General features: G+C 43.1%; 2 protein-coding genes across 2 annotated transcripts in view; both read right to left on the bottom strand.

Annotated features, from left to right (window-relative positions):
* Positions 1-170: 170 nt before the first annotated feature.
* Positions 171-11,474, bottom strand: ARL6IP1 (ADP ribosylation factor like GTPase 6 interacting protein 1). The gene is made up of 6 exons (XM_015826432.1): positions 11,379-11,474; positions 7,590-7,723; positions 4,900-5,019; positions 3,746-3,863; positions 2,474-2,558; positions 171-2,314 (listed from the first exon to the last, which is right to left on the bottom strand). Exons 1-6 carry the CDS (start codon positions 11,412-11,414, stop codon positions 2,196-2,198), a joined length of 612 nt encoding a protein of 203 aa, XP_015681918.1. The 5' UTR covers positions 11,415-11,474; the 3' UTR covers positions 171-2,195.
* Positions 11,475-15,803: 4,329 nt separating this feature from the next.
* Positions 15,804-21,310, bottom strand: part of SMG1 (SMG1 nonsense mediated mRNA decay associated PI3K related kinase) — a 64,942-nt gene continuing 59,435 nt past the window's right edge. The window contains exons 56-62 of the mRNA XM_015826421.1: positions 20,842-21,021; positions 20,300-20,527; positions 19,217-19,428; positions 18,793-18,899; positions 18,009-18,188; positions 17,794-17,900; positions 15,804-16,104 (exon numbers count right to left, since the gene is read on the bottom strand). Of these exons, the coding sequence (XP_015681907.1) occupies positions 16,027-16,104; positions 17,794-17,900; positions 18,009-18,188; positions 18,793-18,899; positions 19,217-19,428; positions 20,300-20,527; positions 20,842-21,021 (1,092 nt within the window). The 3' untranslated portion in view covers positions 15,804-16,026. The remainder of the gene's footprint in view (positions 16,105-17,793; positions 17,901-18,008; positions 18,189-18,792; positions 18,900-19,216; positions 19,429-20,299; positions 20,528-20,841; positions 21,022-21,310) is intronic.

The following is a 21,310-nucleotide window of genomic DNA, read 5'->3' as shown; positions in this document are numbered from 1 at the left end:
AACCATCAAGATCTCAGCAGCTTAGTATCCCAGGAATAGCAGACATGTTTTGCTGGGGGGGGGGGGGTTCTGGATAATGATTGAATAACCTAGGGACTGGGGCTAGCATAGACCTTCAATAAAACATTACTCACATTTTTCTTCTGTTCACATTTTTATTTCAACTTTTAGTTTCCTAAGTATACATTAACATCCATCTATATTACACATTTAACACAAAGGAAAGGACAAAAAATGGTCAGCACGCAAAACTTATCCTAACTTCCCGGTCCTATTTTTTATACATGGCAAGCGTCTTTCCTCTTACAATATTGTTTTGCTCATTTAAAACACTGCATTACAATCCAGGCTAAAAGTCGGTTCTCTTCTAGAAAAAAAAAATGATAAAAAAAAGAGAAAGGGAGTGACAGTAAAGTGTGTGCTTTAAAAAAAACAAAACTTAAAAACGACGAATCAAAATATCAAAACACTTTTTTGTCATTTGCTTGTGCTTCTGCCATTGCATGTTTTTACTACAACGAAAGGGCGTATATTTTAGAGAAATAAATCGCCCTGACAGGGTTCAAATCTCAAAGTATCATTCACCTGTCAAAAGATACAGCTTTTCCTACTATAGGAATATTGCGCAGTATTTATATATTTAATCACTATCTAAAAGTAAAGGTGGCATTAATAAAAGCTTAAGTCACTCCTACAATGTTGAACCAACTTGGCATCTTCAAATACAAGTTTTCAATTGGTATGGAGAAGCACTATCTTGGCCAAGTTTAATTTCTCCAAAAATAAATTCTAATGCCACAAAACACCATGAGTTTGGTATCATATTGGAATTAGTTTATCTGAATCTCTGCATAGCACTAAATAGATTCTACTAATTTTAAGTTTATCACAATTGATTGAATTAATCTCTCAACCAAAAATCTGCATTGCCAATATATAGATAATAATTACCTTGTGCCACTTTCTCATCCCACACTTACCAGTCAAACACACTGGTGTCACTGGAAAAAGCAAATTTTACCATGGGAAAAAGAATAAAGATAATTTAGATGTGCTTAAGCCCAGGAGGGAATAATACTTTTGACTGATTTGGCCAGTTTGTGTGTTGATCATCACCCAGTCACTATGATGTATTTGTATTAATTCTAGGTAAATAAAGGAAAAACACGGTCCAACTTATGCAGCCAAACCAATTTTGCCCAAAGCAGATTTTTAAAATGCGCTCCTTTATTTAATAGAAAACTGTAAAAAATTTATACTGGTGGCTTATTAATTAAAATGAGGCAGTTCTAAGGCAATAATATAAAAAGCATTAAGCTTCCTAACCACTTTTATTTTGCTGGAAAAATTGCCTAACGGTAATTTTAAAAAACCATTAAGGTTCCTCGAGACTGGTTTCAAACTGGGAATAACACTGTTCATTCATTTGAAGTTATGAAATTTAAATTCATATTGGAGACAAATAGGATATAGTTGCTTTAATTCAAAATAAAAGCAAAATAGCAAGAAGGAAACAAAGGTAAACATGTTCACAAGATGGATGCATCAAGTATTTTCAACACATTTTTTTAGACCATGTTTGTTAAAATCATCAGAACACGACATCAAAATTACAGCAATTTAAACATAAAAAGCTGATTTCGCTTCCTCAACCTGTTTCCTGTACAGTTCCAGTGCAATATAGTTTATTATGGAGACGGGTTAACTTGGATGCACAATTCTAGCAGCCTTGCTTATTCAAATCACTGTAATCCACAATTTAAAATACGAATTGTATTCATTTAATCTGGAGGATATTGCCAAATAAATCTGGTCAGTCCAGTGTGTGTCCGTAAAACACTTAGAAAGAGTACAGAAGTTTAGCTGTTTTTTTTACACCAAAAATATTAACACAGGATAGCTCCACACAATTATAAATCAGCTTACCATCACCAATAATTACTGATCCACAGCCTTATTACACTAAAGATTGCTAATCACACTTACTAGGAGAATGACAGTCTGTGTTAACACACTGTATTAATGTGTGGTTTGGGGACCAGGTGGTTGGGAATTGTACAGCAGAAAAGGGTCCCACATGAAAGTTAAAAGGCAATGGCTGGTATAAGCACTTCTATACTATTAAATACGCAGCAAGTCATCTGAATTGTTCCCAGAACAGAGTTATATAGTTGGGTGAGGGAGCAAGCAACACTTCATTCATTTTTCTTCTCTTTGTGCTTCAGGAGCTTGTTGACCTCCCTTTTTGCCATTCCAGCATATTTGGAAATTACCCCATGTTTGTTTAATCCAGGGAACAACAAGACGAAGCACACTTTGAAAAAGCAAAATAAAAATAAGTTATCATCAGTCTTTTTCTGCTCCAAGTTTCTTTCCCGCACTTGCTAATTTAAATATTCCCATTTTCTGGCAGAGAAAAAAACGACCATTTCCACACCCACCCCACAAGCTGTCAGCTTTATCTATTGCTTACCAATAAGATAAGTCAGGAAGAGGTTATGAACTTGCTGTCCTATCCAAGCGATCACAGCTAACAAACACACCATTGTTGTGAAGTACTGGAAGAGAGAGCACACAAGTAATCATTATAAAATACAGCTTCTGAAGGCATTGTAAAATGCTCTATTCAGTTCGGCATTTCCTCCTGGCCGTTAACAAACAAAACAGTTCACTTGTTTATTCTGGATAAGATTCTATTTTACGGACTGATTCAAAGGCGCGACAATCTGATTGTCCTCAAGGCATAAATGCATAAAAGTGCTATCAGGGACTCCTGGTAAAGTCATTGCCAGCAAGTAAAATCAAAATATAATTTAAATGAGATGGTAGGTGCACATTCTAAAAGCCCACGTTTAAAAATGTACACTTAAATAAAGATGGATGCTGGCTAAACAAATGCAAATCAGGTGTAGCAATTAAGGCTTTCGATGTTACTGGCCCAAAGCTGCTTTTTCAAAAGGCAATTGGACTTTATTTTTCCTTGAAGACCGTCAGCCTGCTTCGTGAACTGAAGAAGCTTCTTGGATAAGAAGCAAAACGTCTTCAAGAAAAAAACTAAAGAAAGTCCAATTGCCTTCTAAAAAAAACATCTTTGGGACAATCGTGACCTGGACAACTGAGAATCTCCATAGGCTTTGATTTTACTACACACACTATCATCTAGACCAGTGATGGCGAACCTTTTAGAGACCGAGTGCCCAAACTTCAACCCCAAACCCACTTATGTATTGCCGGGCGCCGGGTGGGCGTGGCCACCGGGTGGGCGTGGCTAAAGTCATGGCAGATGGGTGGGCGTGGCCAGGGTGGGCACGGCCAGCTTGATGTTGCTCCTGGGGAGGGACGCCTGTGGGGGCTGGGCAGGGTTGGGGGAGATCCAGGGGTCTCTGGTGGGTGGGGCGATGGGCAGGAGGCTGGTTCTGCAGGGTGAGGCCAGGCAGGGCGGGGATGCCATGTCAAAGGGCAAGGCGAGGCAGGGGCGGCTGCTGCCTGACACCATCGGCCCCTGCACACAAAGGCCAGCAAGCACATGGGTGCTAGGATGCATCCGGCCACGTGGGACCTCGCCGAGTTAGCAGGCGGCTGGTTGAAGAGGACGGTTGCCATCTCTGGGGCATGGTGCGCGTGCCCACAGAGAGGGCTCCGAGTGCCGCCTCTGGCACGCGTGCCATAGGTTCACCACCACTGATCTAGACTGAGTTAATCAGGTTATGGGATTGGAACGTCTTCCGAAAAACAAATGAATTACCATTTTAGGTTTCTCTTCCTTAAATGTGAAAAGGCGTTTCCACCAGCCAACGATTTTGCGGCGTGTTTTCACCAGGTTGCTGCAGATTTCGTGGAAGCGCTGCTGTTGTTCAGTTGTCCTTTGAGAAAATTTTCAAAGCAAAACACAGATATATTTTTCCTCTCCTGAACAAAATAAGTCATCCCTGCATACACATTCGTCATTCATTTATTCCCCTTCCATTTTTCCTACTCCAATAAAGTATCTCCTTAGACCAGGGGTAGGCAACCTTGGCTCTTTTATGACTCGTGGACTTCAACTCCCAGAATTCCTGAGCCAGCCTGGCTCAGCTTGGAAACCTCTCCCTTTCCCCTCAGCATGGCTGGCTCAGGAATTCTGGGAGTTGAAGTCCCTGAGTCATAAAAGAGCCAAGGTTGCCTTAGACTTATTATCCCTGTCTATTGACTGTTAGGTTTTCCATACATTTAAGATCTAAGTTATATTCTCTGAAATTTTCTTTATAGAAGCTGCATTCATTTGCACTGACCACATAGGGATGAAGGAAGGGGTCATCAACTGCAAGCTGAAGTTTTATTCAAGATGGCAGTTTTCCGCTGAATATTTATTTGGTTCGAATCCTACTTTTTGTAACAGGAACTCAAGGGGTTTACATACATAGTGCTCGCTCCCTCCTCCTGTTTTATGTTGCCAGGTCAGCAAACAATTATTTGCAATAGGGAGGTTCCTAAGCTGCATTACCTCAAAATGTTCCAAGGGTGCTTCTGATGCATGGAATTGTTTGTTAAGTAAGCAAAATAAGAAAACAGAAGAGATTGACTCAGCCCATAGTTACCCAAGGGTGGGTAACGATGACAACTTTACGACCTATGGACTTCAACTCCCAGAATGCCTGAGCCAGCAGGAATTGGGAGTTGAAATGCACAAGTTGTAAAGTTGCCCATCCATGACCACGCTAGCAACAGTGGAAAGAGTCAGGAGTAGGTAGATTATTTTCATGGAGGGCTGTTTATTCCCAATTATTTTTTTTCTCTCTGACCAACACAGTTCACAGAGAAAAGCGTTGATCGGCGCTCATTTCTTTTCTTGAGTGATTTTTTTTACTAGGTTGTTTTTTTTAATAGGAACCATTCGTGGAATTTAATATTCCAACATACCATTTACTGGAGCCAAAGATTCTAGGAGCGAGAGCAGGTACAAGATAGTCAGCCAGACAAAGCAACATGACAAAGCAGGAAACACCTGACAGAACAGAGGGGTCCACATAGTAGATCAACCTGTTGAAACAAAGAAAGAATTGAGATAGTCATTCAACAATTAAAGCAAAACGTATGCAATCCAATCCAGAAAGGCACTCCCACAGGTTACCCAACCTTGCGCCACAAAAGACTCAGTGAGTAACCAGCAGCACTTTTGAATTACACTCAGTACAGCTTCTACAGACATGAGGTTACCTAAGCATACTAAGGTGTGCTCCTAACTAACCTGTTGCATTCTGGGCCGGCTACAACTTCTAAATAGCCTTCAAGGGAAGTCCTGTGTACAGCACATGGCAGTAATCGAAACAAAGGGGTGACTACTTAGCTTACCACCCCAAATACCCTGTCCACTTCCTTACAACCCAGAAGCTCAAACCTTCCAGGTAACCAAGTTACACTGTGCCTTACTCCACTTCAGAGGATGTGTACAAGGCAACGTTCAGCTGAAAGCAGATTCAAGCAATTTTATCCATTGGGCGCCTCGAATGGGAGGGATACCAATTTGATTTTTAATTACATTTTCATTTAAACTTAGATTGATTTTGACTAACGCAGCATTTCTTGTTGCATCAGAATTGATCCAGTGTTTGTTGCCAATCGTTGGTTGGGTTCTCGGCCAACAATATCATCTGCATGCGAAATTACAAGAAACATTCACGTTCTACCAACACACCTCCAACATTCTCCACAAGCACTTGTAATTAAATACGTGAAATTCTATCTACGTCCTAGAGGGAATACAAGGATTAGCATGCATGGTGCACTTTAATTAAAAATCGCAACTGATACACGAGTGCACTGGAGAGAGAGGGAAAGGAACAGGAGCAAGTACAGATCTGGGGATAAAATATATCACTTTGCAACTTGTTTCTGCAACAGAAACATAACTTGACTAATGGGAGAACGGGCCCAGCAGGTATTAAGAGGGAGCTGAGCCAAAGGAAAAACCTATTTGACTTTGAAAGACACAGAAGTTCATTACCAACCTGTCAAAGAAACTAGGACTGAATTGTAACAATTGGTATCCTCTATAGCCTGATATTCTCTTAAATGCATTGTAATCCATCACCATTATTTTTTATTTGCACCGAGATTGACAAGGCTACGTAAACAAGTCTCAAAATAAAAACGGACATTAAAATATCAGAACTGCAAATCCCGCTAGGATTTCTATATTAGTTTGGGAATATCGCTGCTATAAATTAAATGAATTCTAGGATGAAGCCACTTAAAAAATAACCTAGAGGGCTCCCGCTTCTAATTTAAAAAAAAAAAAAAAGCAAATATGTTACAAGGGACAAGTGGTATAATCTGTTTTGACACTTAAACAACTACATGTTTGCACACACAGAATTCACTGGCATCAAAGAAAACATCCCTTTAGGATAGGGAGGCCGCCGTTAAGTGAAAAAGACGGGTTCAAAAAAGTTTTTCCTACTACCCTCGGACCCAACTGCTATATGAATGTTTAACACTGGACGTAACTGCAGCCATGTGATTAATTTTACCTTTACTACGGCTCTGGTACAGCCTAGGGCTATGTGACTGCAAACAGTTGCCAAATAAGGCAATGTAACACTGTTGAGTTCTTAGAATGCTGGTACTTAAGTAAATTATTCTAATCTCTTAAGCTTCACCCTGTTACTTCTAGTCCCAAACAATCTGTTCTTTCCAAATTCAGATTGTATGCTCCTATTGTGCTCCCCCCCCACCCCTCTTTGGGCAGCAGTTTTTTCTAAGTAGTTGAACATGTTCTAAGGGAAGACTACCAGCCTTTCCCTTATCTGCAATCAGTCATGCAACCTCATTTCATAAATTCTGCTGAGAGATCAGCTGTCTTCAACCAGCAGGTCTTGTGTTAAGCAGTTCAGTGAAGAAAAACAGACGATTGTGTTACCTCTGCTGAGATCTCCTCAAATCTCACAGAGCAGCCATTCCATTAAGCCTCCTCAACTCTTTCTATATTAACTAGCAAGAATAGGAGGTGTAAATTTACAATCTGGTGCATAAGCCCATCTTTTCCCCCCCCTCCCCCATCCTTTTTCTTTCTGTAGTGTGGTGTTGTAGAAAGTAAGGAAGATAAGCAGAGACTGTCTCGCTTCTAGGAAAGTGACAGCTCTACTAACAGAACATTATAAACAGGCCCAAATCCTAAGTTCCAGACTGTTTCCGGTGCCGGAAGATTCTCATTTTGCACAACTCCGCTTGGTATTGATATTTGTAAACCTATTTTCAGAGCCCTTCTGCTTAAGAGGACTAAATGTTTTGCACACCTAATTAAAACCGTGCTGTCAATTTATGAAGCGGCATTAGCACCAAGTTTGCTTTAAAACACAAACTTTAGAGAAGCCCCCCCCCCTCTCATTATTTGTTTTGCTCTTTGCTGATTTCCCAGCAGGCCTTTATTTTAAAGAAAATTAAGACAGCACCCTAAGTCAACCCAAGGCTCTTTTTTTTTACTGCAGTAGCCTACTTTTAGTTACATAAACAAATCCTCTTTGCTTTGTATAGCACTGCAGCGTCTTGAAAACATGCCCAATTTATTTAAAAGAACTGTTGAAAAGTAATGTTAAGACGTCGTCACTTACAGAAAGATCATAGACACGACGGAGAGCATGGCCGCTGGAAACCATGATTTTTCCCAACGAAGGATCTTGTCAGTTACCAGAATCACCTCACCCCATCCCTGCAACTGCTCTTCCAAGCCAGCTGTCTCTGCGGCCTGCAGCAAAATATTAAAAGGTATGTATATTCCATAAGCCAGACATTTTTAAATAATGACATCTGCAAGCTTTTTTTCCCCTTGATGTTAAATTTGAAATAATCTATAATTGAAGACTTGCCATTTGGGGGAAGAAAAAAAAACATCTGAGAAAAGGTTTGAGTTTAGCTAAATGTTGTGTACCCTGACCCTTGCTGAAATCACTGAAGCAACTTTGGTACCCTTAACAAAACATCCTGTTTGTTCCTCTTCCTGTTACCATGGCTATCTTAGCAAGTATCACTTGAAACCACAGAGGGAGATGCACAGGGAGATGTCAGAAAAAAAACCCACCAAAATGAAATTCATGGGTTTTTTTTCTTTAAATAGCTCTCGGCACGTATTAGTTCAGTAAGCAAGAAGTACATTGTGATCACATTTGCAGGAAAGGGATATGGTGGGTGTTATATAATCTGCAGCAAGACATATAAGGAAAATCTACCCAATGCTGCATTTGTCAAAGTGATCCCTCCTCAAGGTTCTAGCACCTTGGGTGATCTTGTATCCATCCAGGCTTTCACAACTAGAAAGTGAAAGTGGTATGTGCTCTGTAGCAGTCATTGGTAGCCCACAGGCAAGTAGTTGGCCAGTTTTGTGTAATGGTAAACATCCTGAACTAGAAACCAGGAGATTGTGAATTTTAGGCCTGCCTTGGGCATGCTAACCAATATAATCTAACAATCATCATTCCCAAGGAAAGTTGGAGGTCACAACTCCCACAGCCTGTTGCAGGGAATGCGGCAGACCGGCCTTCTGGGCATTATCTCAAGAGTTGGAGAGAACAACTCCCATAAAACCAGTTTGGTGTAGGGGTGAAGGTGCTAGAAACCAGGAGACAGTGAGTTCTAGATGCATCGGAGACCTGGAAGCAGCTGGGTGACTTTGGGCCAGTCCTTCTCTTAACCCACCTGCAGAAGGTGGTCGTAAGGAAAAGAGCCAGCAGGAATATTAGGTATGTCTACCCCCCTTACAAATGGGACAGCCATTTGTCTAAGATGGTATAGAGTCTCCTGCTTGAGCAAGGGGTTGGACTAGAAGACCTCCAAGGTCCCTTCCAACTCTGTTATTCCGTCTTCTGTAAATCAGGACAAATTTGCATTCCAGTGGAAAAATATGTCATCATTTAAGTTTTGATCTCTCTCTGAAATATTCCATGCCTTGTTTGATTTAAGGTGGGATGTACAGCCAACAGCAAAACAACACTGGTGCGTGGCTATCCTCCTTAGATTTAAAAGGTGGGATAAAAACAGGATGATGTATGTCGCGATATGTATGGATAAGTAGTAGTAGTCCTCGACTTACAGCCATTCATTTAGTGACTCTTTGAAGTTACAAGGGCAATGTAAAAAATGACTTACGACCATTTTTTACACTTATACATTGCAGCCTCCCTGTGGTCTCATGATCAAAATTTGGAGGCTTGGCAACTGACTCTTATTTATGATGGCAGCGTTCTGGGGTCACGCGATCCCCTTTGGCGCCCTCTGACAAGCAAAGTCAATGGGTGAGGCCAGATTCACTTCACAACCGTGATGCTAACTTAACAACTGCAGTGATTCACTTAACAACTGTGGCAAGAAAGGTCGCAGAATGGGGCAAAACTCACTTAACAACTGTCTAACTTGACAATGGAAATTTTGGGCTCAGTTGTGGTCATAAGTGGAGGACTACCTCCACTCGTGTTAGGGAGAAACAACCTTCTGCTGTTTAAACAATCTTGCAAACTAAAGAACTAAGGAGGAATTTCCTGACAGTCAGAACAATTAATCAGTGGAACAACCTGCCTCCAGAAGCCGTGAATGCTCCAAGACTGGAAGTTTTTAAGAAGAGACTGGACAGCCCTTTGTCTGAAATGGTACAGGGCAGGGGTCTTTAAACTTGGTCCTTTTATGACTTGTGGACTTCAACTCCCAGAATTCCTCAGCCAGCGTGCCTGACTGAGGAATCCTGGGAGTTGAAGTCCACAAGTCATAAAAGGGCCAAGTTTGAAGACCCCTGTTGTAAATTGAGGACTACCTGTATTTCTCTGGTAATTGTGTATTAAGGGGCCATATCTTATCATTTAATCTGCACCTCTGAAGCAATTTAAAAGAGGCCCTATCCACTTAATCATAAAACAATGAGATGGTAAGTCAGTGTAATTTAACATTGTGTTAAGTACATTTCTTGCGGAATATCTTTGTGGTTGGCATCAGTAAGTGGCTCAACCGCTCAAGAACATGAGAAGAGATTAAATTTGCCTTCTACTTTCCAATTCTTCTAGAAAATTCTTCGGTGTAGACCAGGGGTTTTATGATTTGTGGACTTCAACTGCCAGAATCCCTCAGCTACCACAAGTCCTAAAAGGGCCAAGTTTGAAGATCCCTGGGTATGGGGGGGGGTCTATATTTTTTCTATCCTGCTCTATGGAGTAGAGAGCTGGTCTCGGACAGAAGGCCACCTGAAGAGACTAGAAGCATTTGAAATGTGGATTGACAGGCGGCTGTTACGTATAAGCTGGGCGGACAAGATCAGAAATGAGGGGGTGATCAGCCGCCTGGGAAAGCCAAGGGAACTCATCAAAACAATTAAAAAGCGAAAATTAGAATATTTCGGACACGTGATGCGACACCCAGGAAAATACGGCATGCTCCATTTCATCCTCCAGGGAAAGATGGAAGGCAAACGAGGTCCAGGCAGAAGAAGAACATCGTGGCTTCAAAATCTCAGGGACTGGTTTGGACAAAACTCAGCAGCACTTTTTCGTGCGGCGGCTGATAAAAACAGGATCGCCAACGTCCAATAACGGATAGGGCACAAGAAGAAGAAGGAGGGTATGGGGTTTCCTGCCTGAGCAGAGGGTTGGACTAGATGACCTCCAAAGGTCCCTTCCAACTCTGATATTCTATTCTAAGTTCCAGACTGGCTCGGCCATCGCAGGCCAGGCTATCTGGAGGGCAGGAAGCCACCATCCTTATCAACCAGATTAAGGGGGGGATGGGGTCAGTTTGCACAACTCTGTTAAATTACAAGCTAAGCAAACACATGAGCACAACCTCCTAGTCTTGTCTTGTAAAGTCATTCCTCTCTTTCCCCCACTCCCGCCACCCTTTTCCCTCTTATTATGCAAATCCAGCCCCGTCGAGTGATTCAGCTCCCTCGGCTTAAAAAATAAAAAATAAAAAAGGAAAAGGCATGGATCGGGTGGAGCGCGGCCTTCCTGTGCAGACGAGCCGCCGAAATCACCGGGGGCAAGGCGAAAACCCCGGGAAACACACGCATGGGGGGATGTTCAGGCAGGCAGGCGTTAAGTCGGCGGCATACACGGAGGTTTGCGCGTTCACACGTTGCGCGGGCTGTGCGGACGTGAGGCCCGTCCCCCGCGCCGTCTGCACGCGTTCTGAGGGCCGAGTGGCGTCCGAAAGGCCGGTTCCCCCCCCCCGCCTCAGGCAGAGACGCCCCGAGGAGGCTACGAGCGCTTCCTTTCCGCCCGCCTCAGACGCGCTGCTTCCCCGCAACCGCCTCGCGGCTCCGGGCAGCCGCTTCCTCGGCGCGTCTAATGCCCGGCCCCAGCGCTTTCTCGCCCCCTTCTCGCCGCCGCCGCCTCCTCCCCCTCGGTCGCTCGGCCCTCACCCACCAGCAGGTTGGTGCTCCGGTTATCGCCCTCCGCCATTTTGTGCGGCAGCCGCAGCGCCTCGTCGTCCCGTCGCTCCCCTGGCCTCGCGCGGCCACGCCCCCCTCCACCCGCCCACCCACCCACGGGCGAGGGCCTCGCCGCTTCCTATTGGACAGGAGCGCGCTCGGAGGCGGTCCCTCGTTCGAAGGAGGATCAATCGCCGTCTTTTCTTTCCTGCCGTCGTTCGGGTTGGCGCGTGGAAGGGGGAGGAGGCAGGCAAGGCCCACCCCGCCCCCGGGGAAGAAAAACCACGCCTTTTTTTAACGGCTCAGGAAAGTAAGCTGGGAGGCTGCAAGGGTGCTTGAACTCCAGCCCCCATAAGCCCCAGCCAGCAGGCACGAGGGGAAACTGTCATGCTGCCTTTTGAATAAGCTTGCAGTCTAAGTACTTTTTACTCCCATTAAGGTTTAGTCAAGAAACCTATGCTTTTGACCAGGGCTCTTCGAACTTGGCCCTTTGATGACTTGTGGGCTTCAACTCCCAGAATTCCTCAGCCAGCGTGCCTGGCTGAGGAATTCTGGGAGTTGAAGTCCACAAGTCATCAAAGGGCCAAGTTTGATGACCCCTGCTTTTGACTGTTGCAAGCCAAAAGTTGACTTATTATTACCTAGTTTGAGCAATGAAACTTCTGCAGGAAAACAACCAAGCTCAGAGACCACCATGGACTCGACATTTCTCCTAATTGGGTCAAATTAAATACTCCTTTAATTTAGAGGAAGTGATTTCCTTTACCAGCAATATGTCAGTCGGAAGATAAAAGTGCTCAAAAGAGGAAAAAACAGTGGGAAGGTGCTCCCCAATGCAAGCTTGCTATTTTGCATATTGCCCTAAAGTAGAACCTGCACTGAACAGGAAAAGGATGCGATCTAAAAGCATAAGCACAACAGGAAGGTGACGCTAAGTAGGTTTCCCCGTGTATTCATGTATTTTCGTGTTTTTAAAGGCTATAGTCCTGATCTGCAAGTAGGCAAAACTTTACACTGGAAAGAAAGGGAGGGGGGGGTGAGACAATAGCAACTTTTGCCCAAGTTCCTTTGTGATTGTGCATTCCAAAGGGGGAAGGGAATGTATCTTTAATTAACAGTGATCAAATACAAAATTAAAAATAGCCGACTGGAAATGGTGTTGGGTTTTTTTTTAAACTCCAAATGAGCAAAACGTGTAAAATCAGATCTTCCAGGAACAACACTTTCTGAAGGATTCCAAAGCCACCTGTTCCTCTTCTACCTTGCCAACAACCTGCCAATCTTCGGCACCTCTGAAGCAGCAAACACCGCCAGAGGATTAACCTTCAAAAAGGTGAAATCTGGAACAGGCAGCGGAGGGGGGAAAAAGGTTGTCTTTTGCAAATAACTAATTCAGAGATGAAAGATGTTTCTATGCATCCAGTGTATACCTGGGGATTTAGTAGAAACTGTGTGATAAGACATTAAAGTTCCAATTTCTTTTCCGTGTCTGCCTGTCAAAGTGATGGGGTGAGTATTCCAAATTGGGACAGAGACAACACCCAAAGGTGCTTTTAATATCTCCAGTATAGAAATCCCAAAGGTGCTTTTTTTCCAAAAAAGAAATTGGACCCTTGCTTTTTTTCTTTGAAAACGTTTCGCTTCTCATCCAAGCTTCTTCGGTTCTCGTAGAATTAAAACTAGTAGAACTAGAACTAAAGAAGCTTCTTGGATGAGAAGCGAAAAGTTTTCAAAAACAAACAAACCAACCAACCAACCATGTCCAGTTGCCTTTTGGAAAAAAGCACCTTTGCGACAACCATGACTTGGATGATTGAGAATCTCCACAGACATCCCGTAGAGAAGCTTTCGTACTTTGAAACTTGTTTCAGAAAGAAAGAAAAAACAAAGGCATACAGGGAATTAATTAATACAGGTAGATTTTTTTTTTTAGTTTTATTACATTATGCAGTAAAGACCCCATTCAGTACAAGTTTCATTTTTCAACAAAAGTATAAGCATACATGAAAGACAGGTGTAAGTGGCTTGTTCCACCCACAGCTTCCAAGAAATAAAATATGTAATTCTCTTATCCCAACTGCTGTCCATATGCAGACTGCTGGTTAATGATGCTTCACACTGGGAAGGATAACAACGCTGCAGTCACCAGCTGGATGAATTCCGACTCGGCTTTTTAAAGAGAAATTCAGCTGTCTTCATTTTTTGCAGAACGTGGCGAAGGGGTTAAGAGTATCAGATCCAAATACATTTACTCACAAGCATTAGCAAATATGTTGGCAGTGCAACGTGACAAATTCAGGGCAAGTTATCAAAATGAAAGACAAAAAAGCCTATATGAAAAATAGATAAAAGCATCAAGTCAATCTTTAATTAGATATATTGAGGAGGTCAAAGGGTTTTTCCTCCATAACAGCATCAAGTCAATTCTTTATCGGATAGCCTACGGAAGCCAAAAGATTTTCTACGTTATAAAATACTGGTAATTTTTTTTTTACATCCTTATCCTGAACTGTATTTATGTCATAGGCTGTTTCAAAAAGAGAGGCCTAAACATCACCTTTGATGAATAGGTGGGTATTATTGTACAGGAATATTTCCTCCCTTGAAAAGCTTTTTTTAAATATTCAAAATACTACAGAGGGTATGTGCATAATCCTGATTTGCTCTTTCAAATTAGATTAAGTTCACATACAGAGGTGGGAGGTGGGGGAGGAAGGGTGTGTGCCCTTCAAGTCACCGGTAAGTAAATCAGGAATCAGCCTGATTTTTTTTTTCTTAGGCAACACTAACACCAGCTCATGAATAACTGAATTTTTTTTTATTTCACAGCCAAGCAAAACACTGAAGATGTATGGAAACAGACTGGTTTAAAGTGCCTTTTTAATAAGCAATGTTTCTCACACCCACCATTCAAAAAGTGCACGGTAGATTTTAGGAAAACGGGTTGGGGGGACAAAAAATATCCACTATGAAATCTATTATACAGAACACCACCTTTCAGAAGTCATATGGAAAAGTTAAACGCCATACAAAATCTTTGTACGGTTTCGTCTGGAAAGAACCCGCCTCCACCCCCCCTCCCCAAAGTCCATTTTCAGTTTATGTCTGCCTTTTAAATCCCCAGATCGAACTGAAAGCACTCTACGTTGGTGTGTAAATCAAAAATTTGAAGCGAATCAGCATAAAACTACCTCCACTAAAGCTTCACTTTTATTGATTTTTTTTCTGTCACCAACAACATAAAAGGCTAATTAAGATATTGTAGTTGCGCTTTTTTTTTTTTCTCCCTTCCTTTTCCCTTCCTCGTTGCAAAAGGTAAAAAATTACATCGGAGTAGCTACGTTTACAAAAGGAACTACAGCAAATCACAACAGAATGAGGCTTGGTAGGCAGGCCGAGGGTGGAATTACCAAAGGAGTATGCACACACTGCAAGCAGGAAGAGGAGCAGATGAAATCGGACGCCTGTTCGACGTGGTTTTTTTTTTTTTTTGAGATGCACAGTGAATCCGGGCAAACTGTACATGATAAGAGTCCTCAAAAGGAAAGCAAAGAACACACCCCTCGCTTTAAAAACCAACCCAAAAAAATTGCATTGGATCAGCCCATTCAGAAGGCAATGGCTTTCTTTTTAAATGTTCGGCATGCCCTGTGCTTTTTTTGTGTTTTTTTGTTTGTTTGTGTTTTTTGGAGATGTGGCTGGCCCAAAAGGAAAAACAAAAGATCCCTTTGACTGAAGAGTGAAATACCAAGGATTGAAAATCAACACTTCTCTGGGGGAGGAAAAAAAATAAAAATAAAATCACCACACGAAGTTGAAAGAGAAGAAACCAGGACAGGGAAAAAAAGAACTTGAAAAAGAAAAGAAAAAAGACTCTCTTCTCAGAGGGTTCTTCCATACAGCCGATGTACAGCTTTTTTTTTTTTTTTTTGCATTTCAGTCTTATTTCTGAAGTTCATCGCGCGTGTAGCTGTTTGGTTTGTGTGTTTTTTTTTCCTCCATTTTTTTTTCTCTCTCTCTTTTTTTTTTTACCTATTCATTTTTTGCACCCACTGGTCGACTCCAACCAGCGCTGTTGCTTAGCAACGAGAGCGACAAGGAACTCAAAAATCTCCCCACAATCTTCCTTTGCTGCAGTTTTTCTTCACGCCCGCCCTCCTTTTTTTTTTTTTAGGGGCAGGAGGAGAAGGGGGGGGAAGGCGCGCTTGTTGTCGTCGTCATCGTTTTTTCCTGGATTGTTCACAGGGTCAGGTGGAACCGCCGTTCCAAAATCCCTCCTGTGGTCGGTTAAGCGTTCCCAATTCCCTTTCTGCAGCTAGTCCCTCCCAAGACCCCCCCCCTGGACACCTTTGCAGTTCTTCTGGAGCAGAAAGACGTCCTTCCACTCTTGACCCTGGGAAAGGGGGGGGGAGAGAGAGAGGGGAGGGGGTGTCCAGGCCATTTGTGTTTAGCATATCCCTGAGTGCAGCTACCCTGCAGGGCTGACGTTCCCAGTGCACCGAGATTGCCGAGGTCTCCTCACAGTAAGCCCCAGAAAGGCGTTATACCACCAGCTGTGGTGCTGCTATGGATGCCTGAGGCCCGGTTGATTCGGATGGATGCCGCTCGCCTCGCTGAACCAAACTGACCCATTCTCTTCCTGTTCATACCCAGGCAGTCCAACCTTCATAGAGCTGAGCCAAGTTATCTAGATTAGTGGCTTCCTTAATCACATAGTCAACCTAAGGGGACGGCAAATTAGAAAGTTAGAGCTTCCCGGACCGGTGCAGAGAGACGCTGCTGTGAACGTTTGATCAAGAATACCCACCCTTACAGTACGCTAGGCAGGGGAGAGGGAAAAAAATCAGCTTTAAAAACTCCTGTCGCCAGCTAGAGACGACATTTGCACATATAGTTCTCGGCTGACGACCGCAAAATTGGCGCTGGAAGACCCGCAGCTACAGTAGTGGCCAAAATTGTGGAAACCTTTTGGGAAACTTTTAAGAAGAGACTGGACAGCCGTTTGTCTGAAATGGTGTAGGGTTCCTGCCTGGGCAGGGGGTTGGACTCGATGACCTCCAAGGTCCCTTCCAACTTTATTATTATTATTATTATTAAACGTGTCCAGTAGAAATGCCACCTTTGGTTTAAGTTTCCACCCGTTTTTTCTTCTCATTTCTTGATAACTGTAGCCTTGTTCACTTAATAATACTATTTTGCATCGCTTTCTGGGCAACCAGTCAACTCTTTGCACCGCTACTTTAATTTTATTTCGTTTTACAAGCTCACTCAATGAAAGAACACAAAAAAACCCCAACCAGCTTGATAGCGATCACATAACATACTGACAAATGTCCTCCTCTCAGCTTCAATACATGACATTAATCACTGAATCTGATTGGCTCATGGCCAAAACAAGATGACACCTGATAGGCTCTCTAAACACTCATGCTCATTGGCTACAATCAGATGAAGGAGACCTACCTGAGATCAACCTGAACAAATTGTGCTTCCTTTTTCTGGTCATTTGGCTATAACATTTCATAGAATACAGTACAGATAATTGAACAAACTTTATTGCATTACATTCTTGATTAAATTATCTTTCCATTCATGTATATAATTTTATGGTATTACTCCAAAACAAGTGGTGTTATTAGCCATCCAACCTCAAAAATACACTTTTCCCAAAAGGTTTCCACAATTGTGGCCACTACTGTAAGTGATGTGGTGGTTAAGTGGGCTACGTCCCATTTTATAACCTTTCGACGTGGTCGTTAAACCAATTCCGGCTTCTCCCACTGACTTTGCTGGTAGGAAGGCGCCCCCCCCCCCGGAAGATCCGCAATCTTCCCTTGCGATCACATGACCGAGGATTCTGCAATCATGTAAATAGGTGCCAGTTGTCAAGGGCCCAAATTTTGATCATGCGACCACAGGGATACCACAAGGGTCGTTAAACGCAATGACCTGTCATAACTTTTTTCAGCGCCAACGTAACTTTGAATCGTCATTAAATGGTCGTCAAGTCAAGGACTATCTGTACAATGGGGACAGCACAAAAGATGTCACAGGGGCCTATCTCTTAAGACCTCTTTTTAACCAAAGGACTGTACCCAGAAAAATAAAGTTATCTAATTTTGTGCCTAAAATCTGGCCAGCCCGGAGAAGTTCAAAATACTTTACTTTATCAGCAAGTCAAGCACGTCCAGTTGACAGTGTGGGTAAGTAGCTGACATATTAAACTGTCATCAGGACATACAGTGGAGTGTTCCTCAATTACGTAACGAGCTTTTGCAGGGAATCTAATTGGGAAAAGCTCCGTTCTTTCATGCCAGAATATAAATTAGTAATTAAGTTCTTTAATTTAGTGCTAACCATGTACCAAAACAGAAGCGGCGAGCTGGATTTTGGACCGTGCCTAAACTTACCTGTTCAGCAACAGACATTCTCCTGTTGGGATCCAAGTCCCGGCCTTCCAACTTGGCTTTGACACGTTTCCACACGCTTACAGCATACGAATTCCGCTCTTGCACCGCTTTAAAGGAGAGGAAAAACACCCCCATAATAGGTTAAATTAACACCAGTGCATTTGCACACAGCCACAGAACAGACGAACAGATGCTTTTAAGCTTGTTGTTTTTACCTTTGCCTGTTTTAGGATCTCTGATGGCCTTCTTAGGGCTAGAGATGACACTCTTTCCAGCTCCTGCAACTGTGCCCGGAGGAGTATCTGCGGACGGTGCCAGGTTTTTCTGAATTGGTTTCCTTGTATTCTGCGACATGATCTCTGGCTGGGTTTTCTGTCCCGCGTTGCTACGGACCGCTAATCGAAGGCAATTTAAAGTTTTGAAAAGGTTGTAAAAAGGAACTAAGATTGGGTTGCAGCAAGAAAGGTGTAGATTTGTTGTTTTTACGACAGCTCCCAAGGGGGAAAAAACCCCCAAACCCAATAGCAAACATTAGGCACCAATTGCTAAAACATGCACTTCAGATGCAAGGTGCTTTGAAGTATAAAAGGGAGCTGGCCCATCCATTAATGCAGGGGTCCTCAAACATGGCCCCTTTAAGACTTGTGGACTTCAACTCCCAGAATTCCCCAGCCAGCCATGGCTGGCTGGGGAATTCTGGGAGTTGAAGTCCACAAGTCTTAAAGGGGCCAAGTTTGAGGACCCCTGCATTAATCCCTCAGAAATTAACAGGTAATAATTTCAAAGTTAGGACAGCATTGAAACCAGCGCCTTACGACCACAGCACTGGGACCACGTGATCACCGTTTGTGACCTTCCCAGCCAGCTCACCATTTTTTCCAGGAGAGAAAACCTATTTTATTAGCCTTCGGCTACTTGAAAGTGAATGATGATTCTCGCTGGCACTGATGCTGAGGAGGATCAGGGGGAATTGGAGATCAAATCTGCTCCCAATTTTACCTGCGGCAAATGTTGGCTGACACACTGCAACAGACGTCGGGCTGGAACATTCGTTCGGCGTATCCGTGATTAAGGGAGATGCAAAACTCACTAGATTATTGTAGACACTTTAAAAACAAACAAACAAACAGACAAGAATCGGTCAATAACCTTTTAAGAGTTTGAGAGAGCTCTGAAGGGCATTAAAGGAATTCCATCAGACCATTTTAACTGCACCTCTGTACCTGATGTATTTACAAAGCTGTCTCTTTATCGCCAGGGTGCCTTTTTCGGGGTTTGCTGAAATGCACGTCACGGAGCGTGCCAAAATCCTATTTGCATTGGGCGGTCTCGCAGATTCGGTTGCTAGCGGCAACTATACCTCAGATGCCGTTAAACGACTGCATTTTCATTTATAGACCGATAGATAAGGACCGCTGCTTACCTTTGGCTCTGTGTTCTCAGCTCTTTCAGCGTGGGTGTGATTTCTTGCAGCATTTCAATATGCTCCTGACTGCGCACCTGACCCATAGCCTGAACTAGGGTAAACAGAACAGTCTGAATATTGTCTTGCCATAATTTATATTCTCCCAAGAATTGTCTAACACTGTTCTCATAAGGAACATCTTCGCCATCAGCCAGAGCAGCTTCTTCATCCTGAAATAAAAATCACATCCATGAAGGACTTTTAAGAAATGAATGACGGTAACTACTTCTTTTAAAAAGCCACAATGCTTGAACACACATTATTTATTGTTTAGGTCCCATAATGTATGGTAAGATTTGGTTGAAGAAAGCTTCGACACTGCTGGAACACTGATAACTCCTTCCTTCCTTCCTTCCTTCCCTTCCCTTCCCTTCCCTTCTTCTTTCCTCTCTTTTTCAATCCTTCCTTCCTCCCTCCCTTCAGCTCAGCTCCATCATATCTGCTTCTCTATCAAGAAAGGGCTTCCCCACTGTAATTCTTGAAAACAGCCCATAGGAAGCTTCAATATCAGATTCTTCTAGAAATATCCATTATTTCGCTATGTGTTTTCTACACATTTTTCCCCCCGGTTTTGGTGGATACGCTTCTAGCTTCTTTTGATAAGAGGTTTGGACTGACTCAGATTGAGGCAAACTTGAGTAGCCCGCCAAATAAATGCAGAGGTTCAACATTACATCTTCCTTCCTTCCTTCCTTCCTTCCTTCCTTCCTTCCTTCCTTCCTTCCTTCCTTCCTTCCTTCCTTCCTTCCTTCCTTCCTGTTGTGGGATCCAGCCGATTCGCACCACGTCGGCAGAACCAGTAGCTAATTTTTTGTCGCCCAAGCCCAGAATGGACTTCCGGAAGCGGCATCCACACAGAGAACTGGTGGTTCATGTATCTGAATCCCAACACTGCACTCACCCAACATTTCAGTGGCTGCTAGGTGCCAGGCGCCACTCTTAAATTTTAAAAAGCTCAAAGAGAAATTCTAAGATGAGCTCCTCTTAGCTTCAGGGACGCCACGCAATGGGCCCAGCACTCCTCCATAGTGCAGGTCTTACCTTAGCCATGGCCTTCAGCAGATGCTTGACGTCCCCAAGTTGTCGATTGTGCCCAGTGAGCACCGTTTTAATACTATCGACCAGATTTTGAATGGTTTCACACACGGTGTCTATATGCTGCTCTTTCTCGGCCTGTGTTGTCCTCTGAGCTGACGTGTCCTGGGTCAGCTGTTTGTGGGCTATCACAAGCCATTCGGAGCTACCGATGGGGTGGTCATGATTGGTGCCCTAAAGGGAAAAAAAAAAGAGGAATATTCCGATAACGTTCAAGGTTGTTAAATGAAGCTGAAAGGTAAAAGGAGAAAGTCCAGGATGACTCATTCGTTTCCTGAGAAGAATAGAAGCAAGACCACCGACAAATACGTTTATTCAAACAGTAGAGCACTGCAGAAAATCTGAACGTTGTTAAAAGCAGAACGAAATTGTTCAGAGGTGAAAAGAGTGAAGGAAAAACAATTGCTAAGGGAGGAAGCCATGACAGGATCTACTGTTTGTCAGATGGCTGCCCCCTCTTCCTTTTCTTGTCCCCCTCCCCAACCTACCACTCTGTGAAGTAATCGGAGCTCCAGGTCAGAAACGGTGCTATTAAACTGCGACGCAAATGAGCACATTTGTTGGCAACGCTTGATGAGTTCAAACAATGCGGCATCGAGGTTTAAGGCTTCTGCAGTTCTGGTCCGCAAGCTTTCAAAATGAATGATGTTGGTACAAAGGAAAGCAACCTGCAAGACAGAAAAAAAAGGAAAGGAAAGGCTCGTCTTTTCTTATCTTAAAACCATAAAACTTGCCTTAAGATCCCTTCGGAAACTTAACTCAAAGCTTGAGAAACAAGAAATCCTTTCGCTCTTCCATCTCCCCTTGATAGGTTTTTTTCTTAGTCTGAGAAATGTATTTGGAAAACGGAGAGTCTGATTTCCTTCTCAGTCATTCAAAACTCAAACTAATTGTTTTCAAGGGGGAGGGGGGGGAAGAGGGTCACCTAAATGCTGATTCCCTCTTTGACTGGCAATT

The sequence above is a fragment of the Protobothrops mucrosquamatus genome, unplaced genomic scaffold (assembly GCF_001527695.2).
Source record: "Protobothrops mucrosquamatus isolate PMUCROS unplaced genomic scaffold, P.Mucros_1.0 scaffold_209, whole genome shotgun sequence".
In the NCBI taxonomy this organism is placed as follows: domain Eukaryota; kingdom Metazoa; phylum Chordata; class Lepidosauria; order Squamata; family Viperidae; genus Protobothrops; species Protobothrops mucrosquamatus.
The sequence above is the reverse complement of the archived record's forward strand: the minus strand, read 5'-3'. Positions and strand labels throughout refer to the sequence as shown.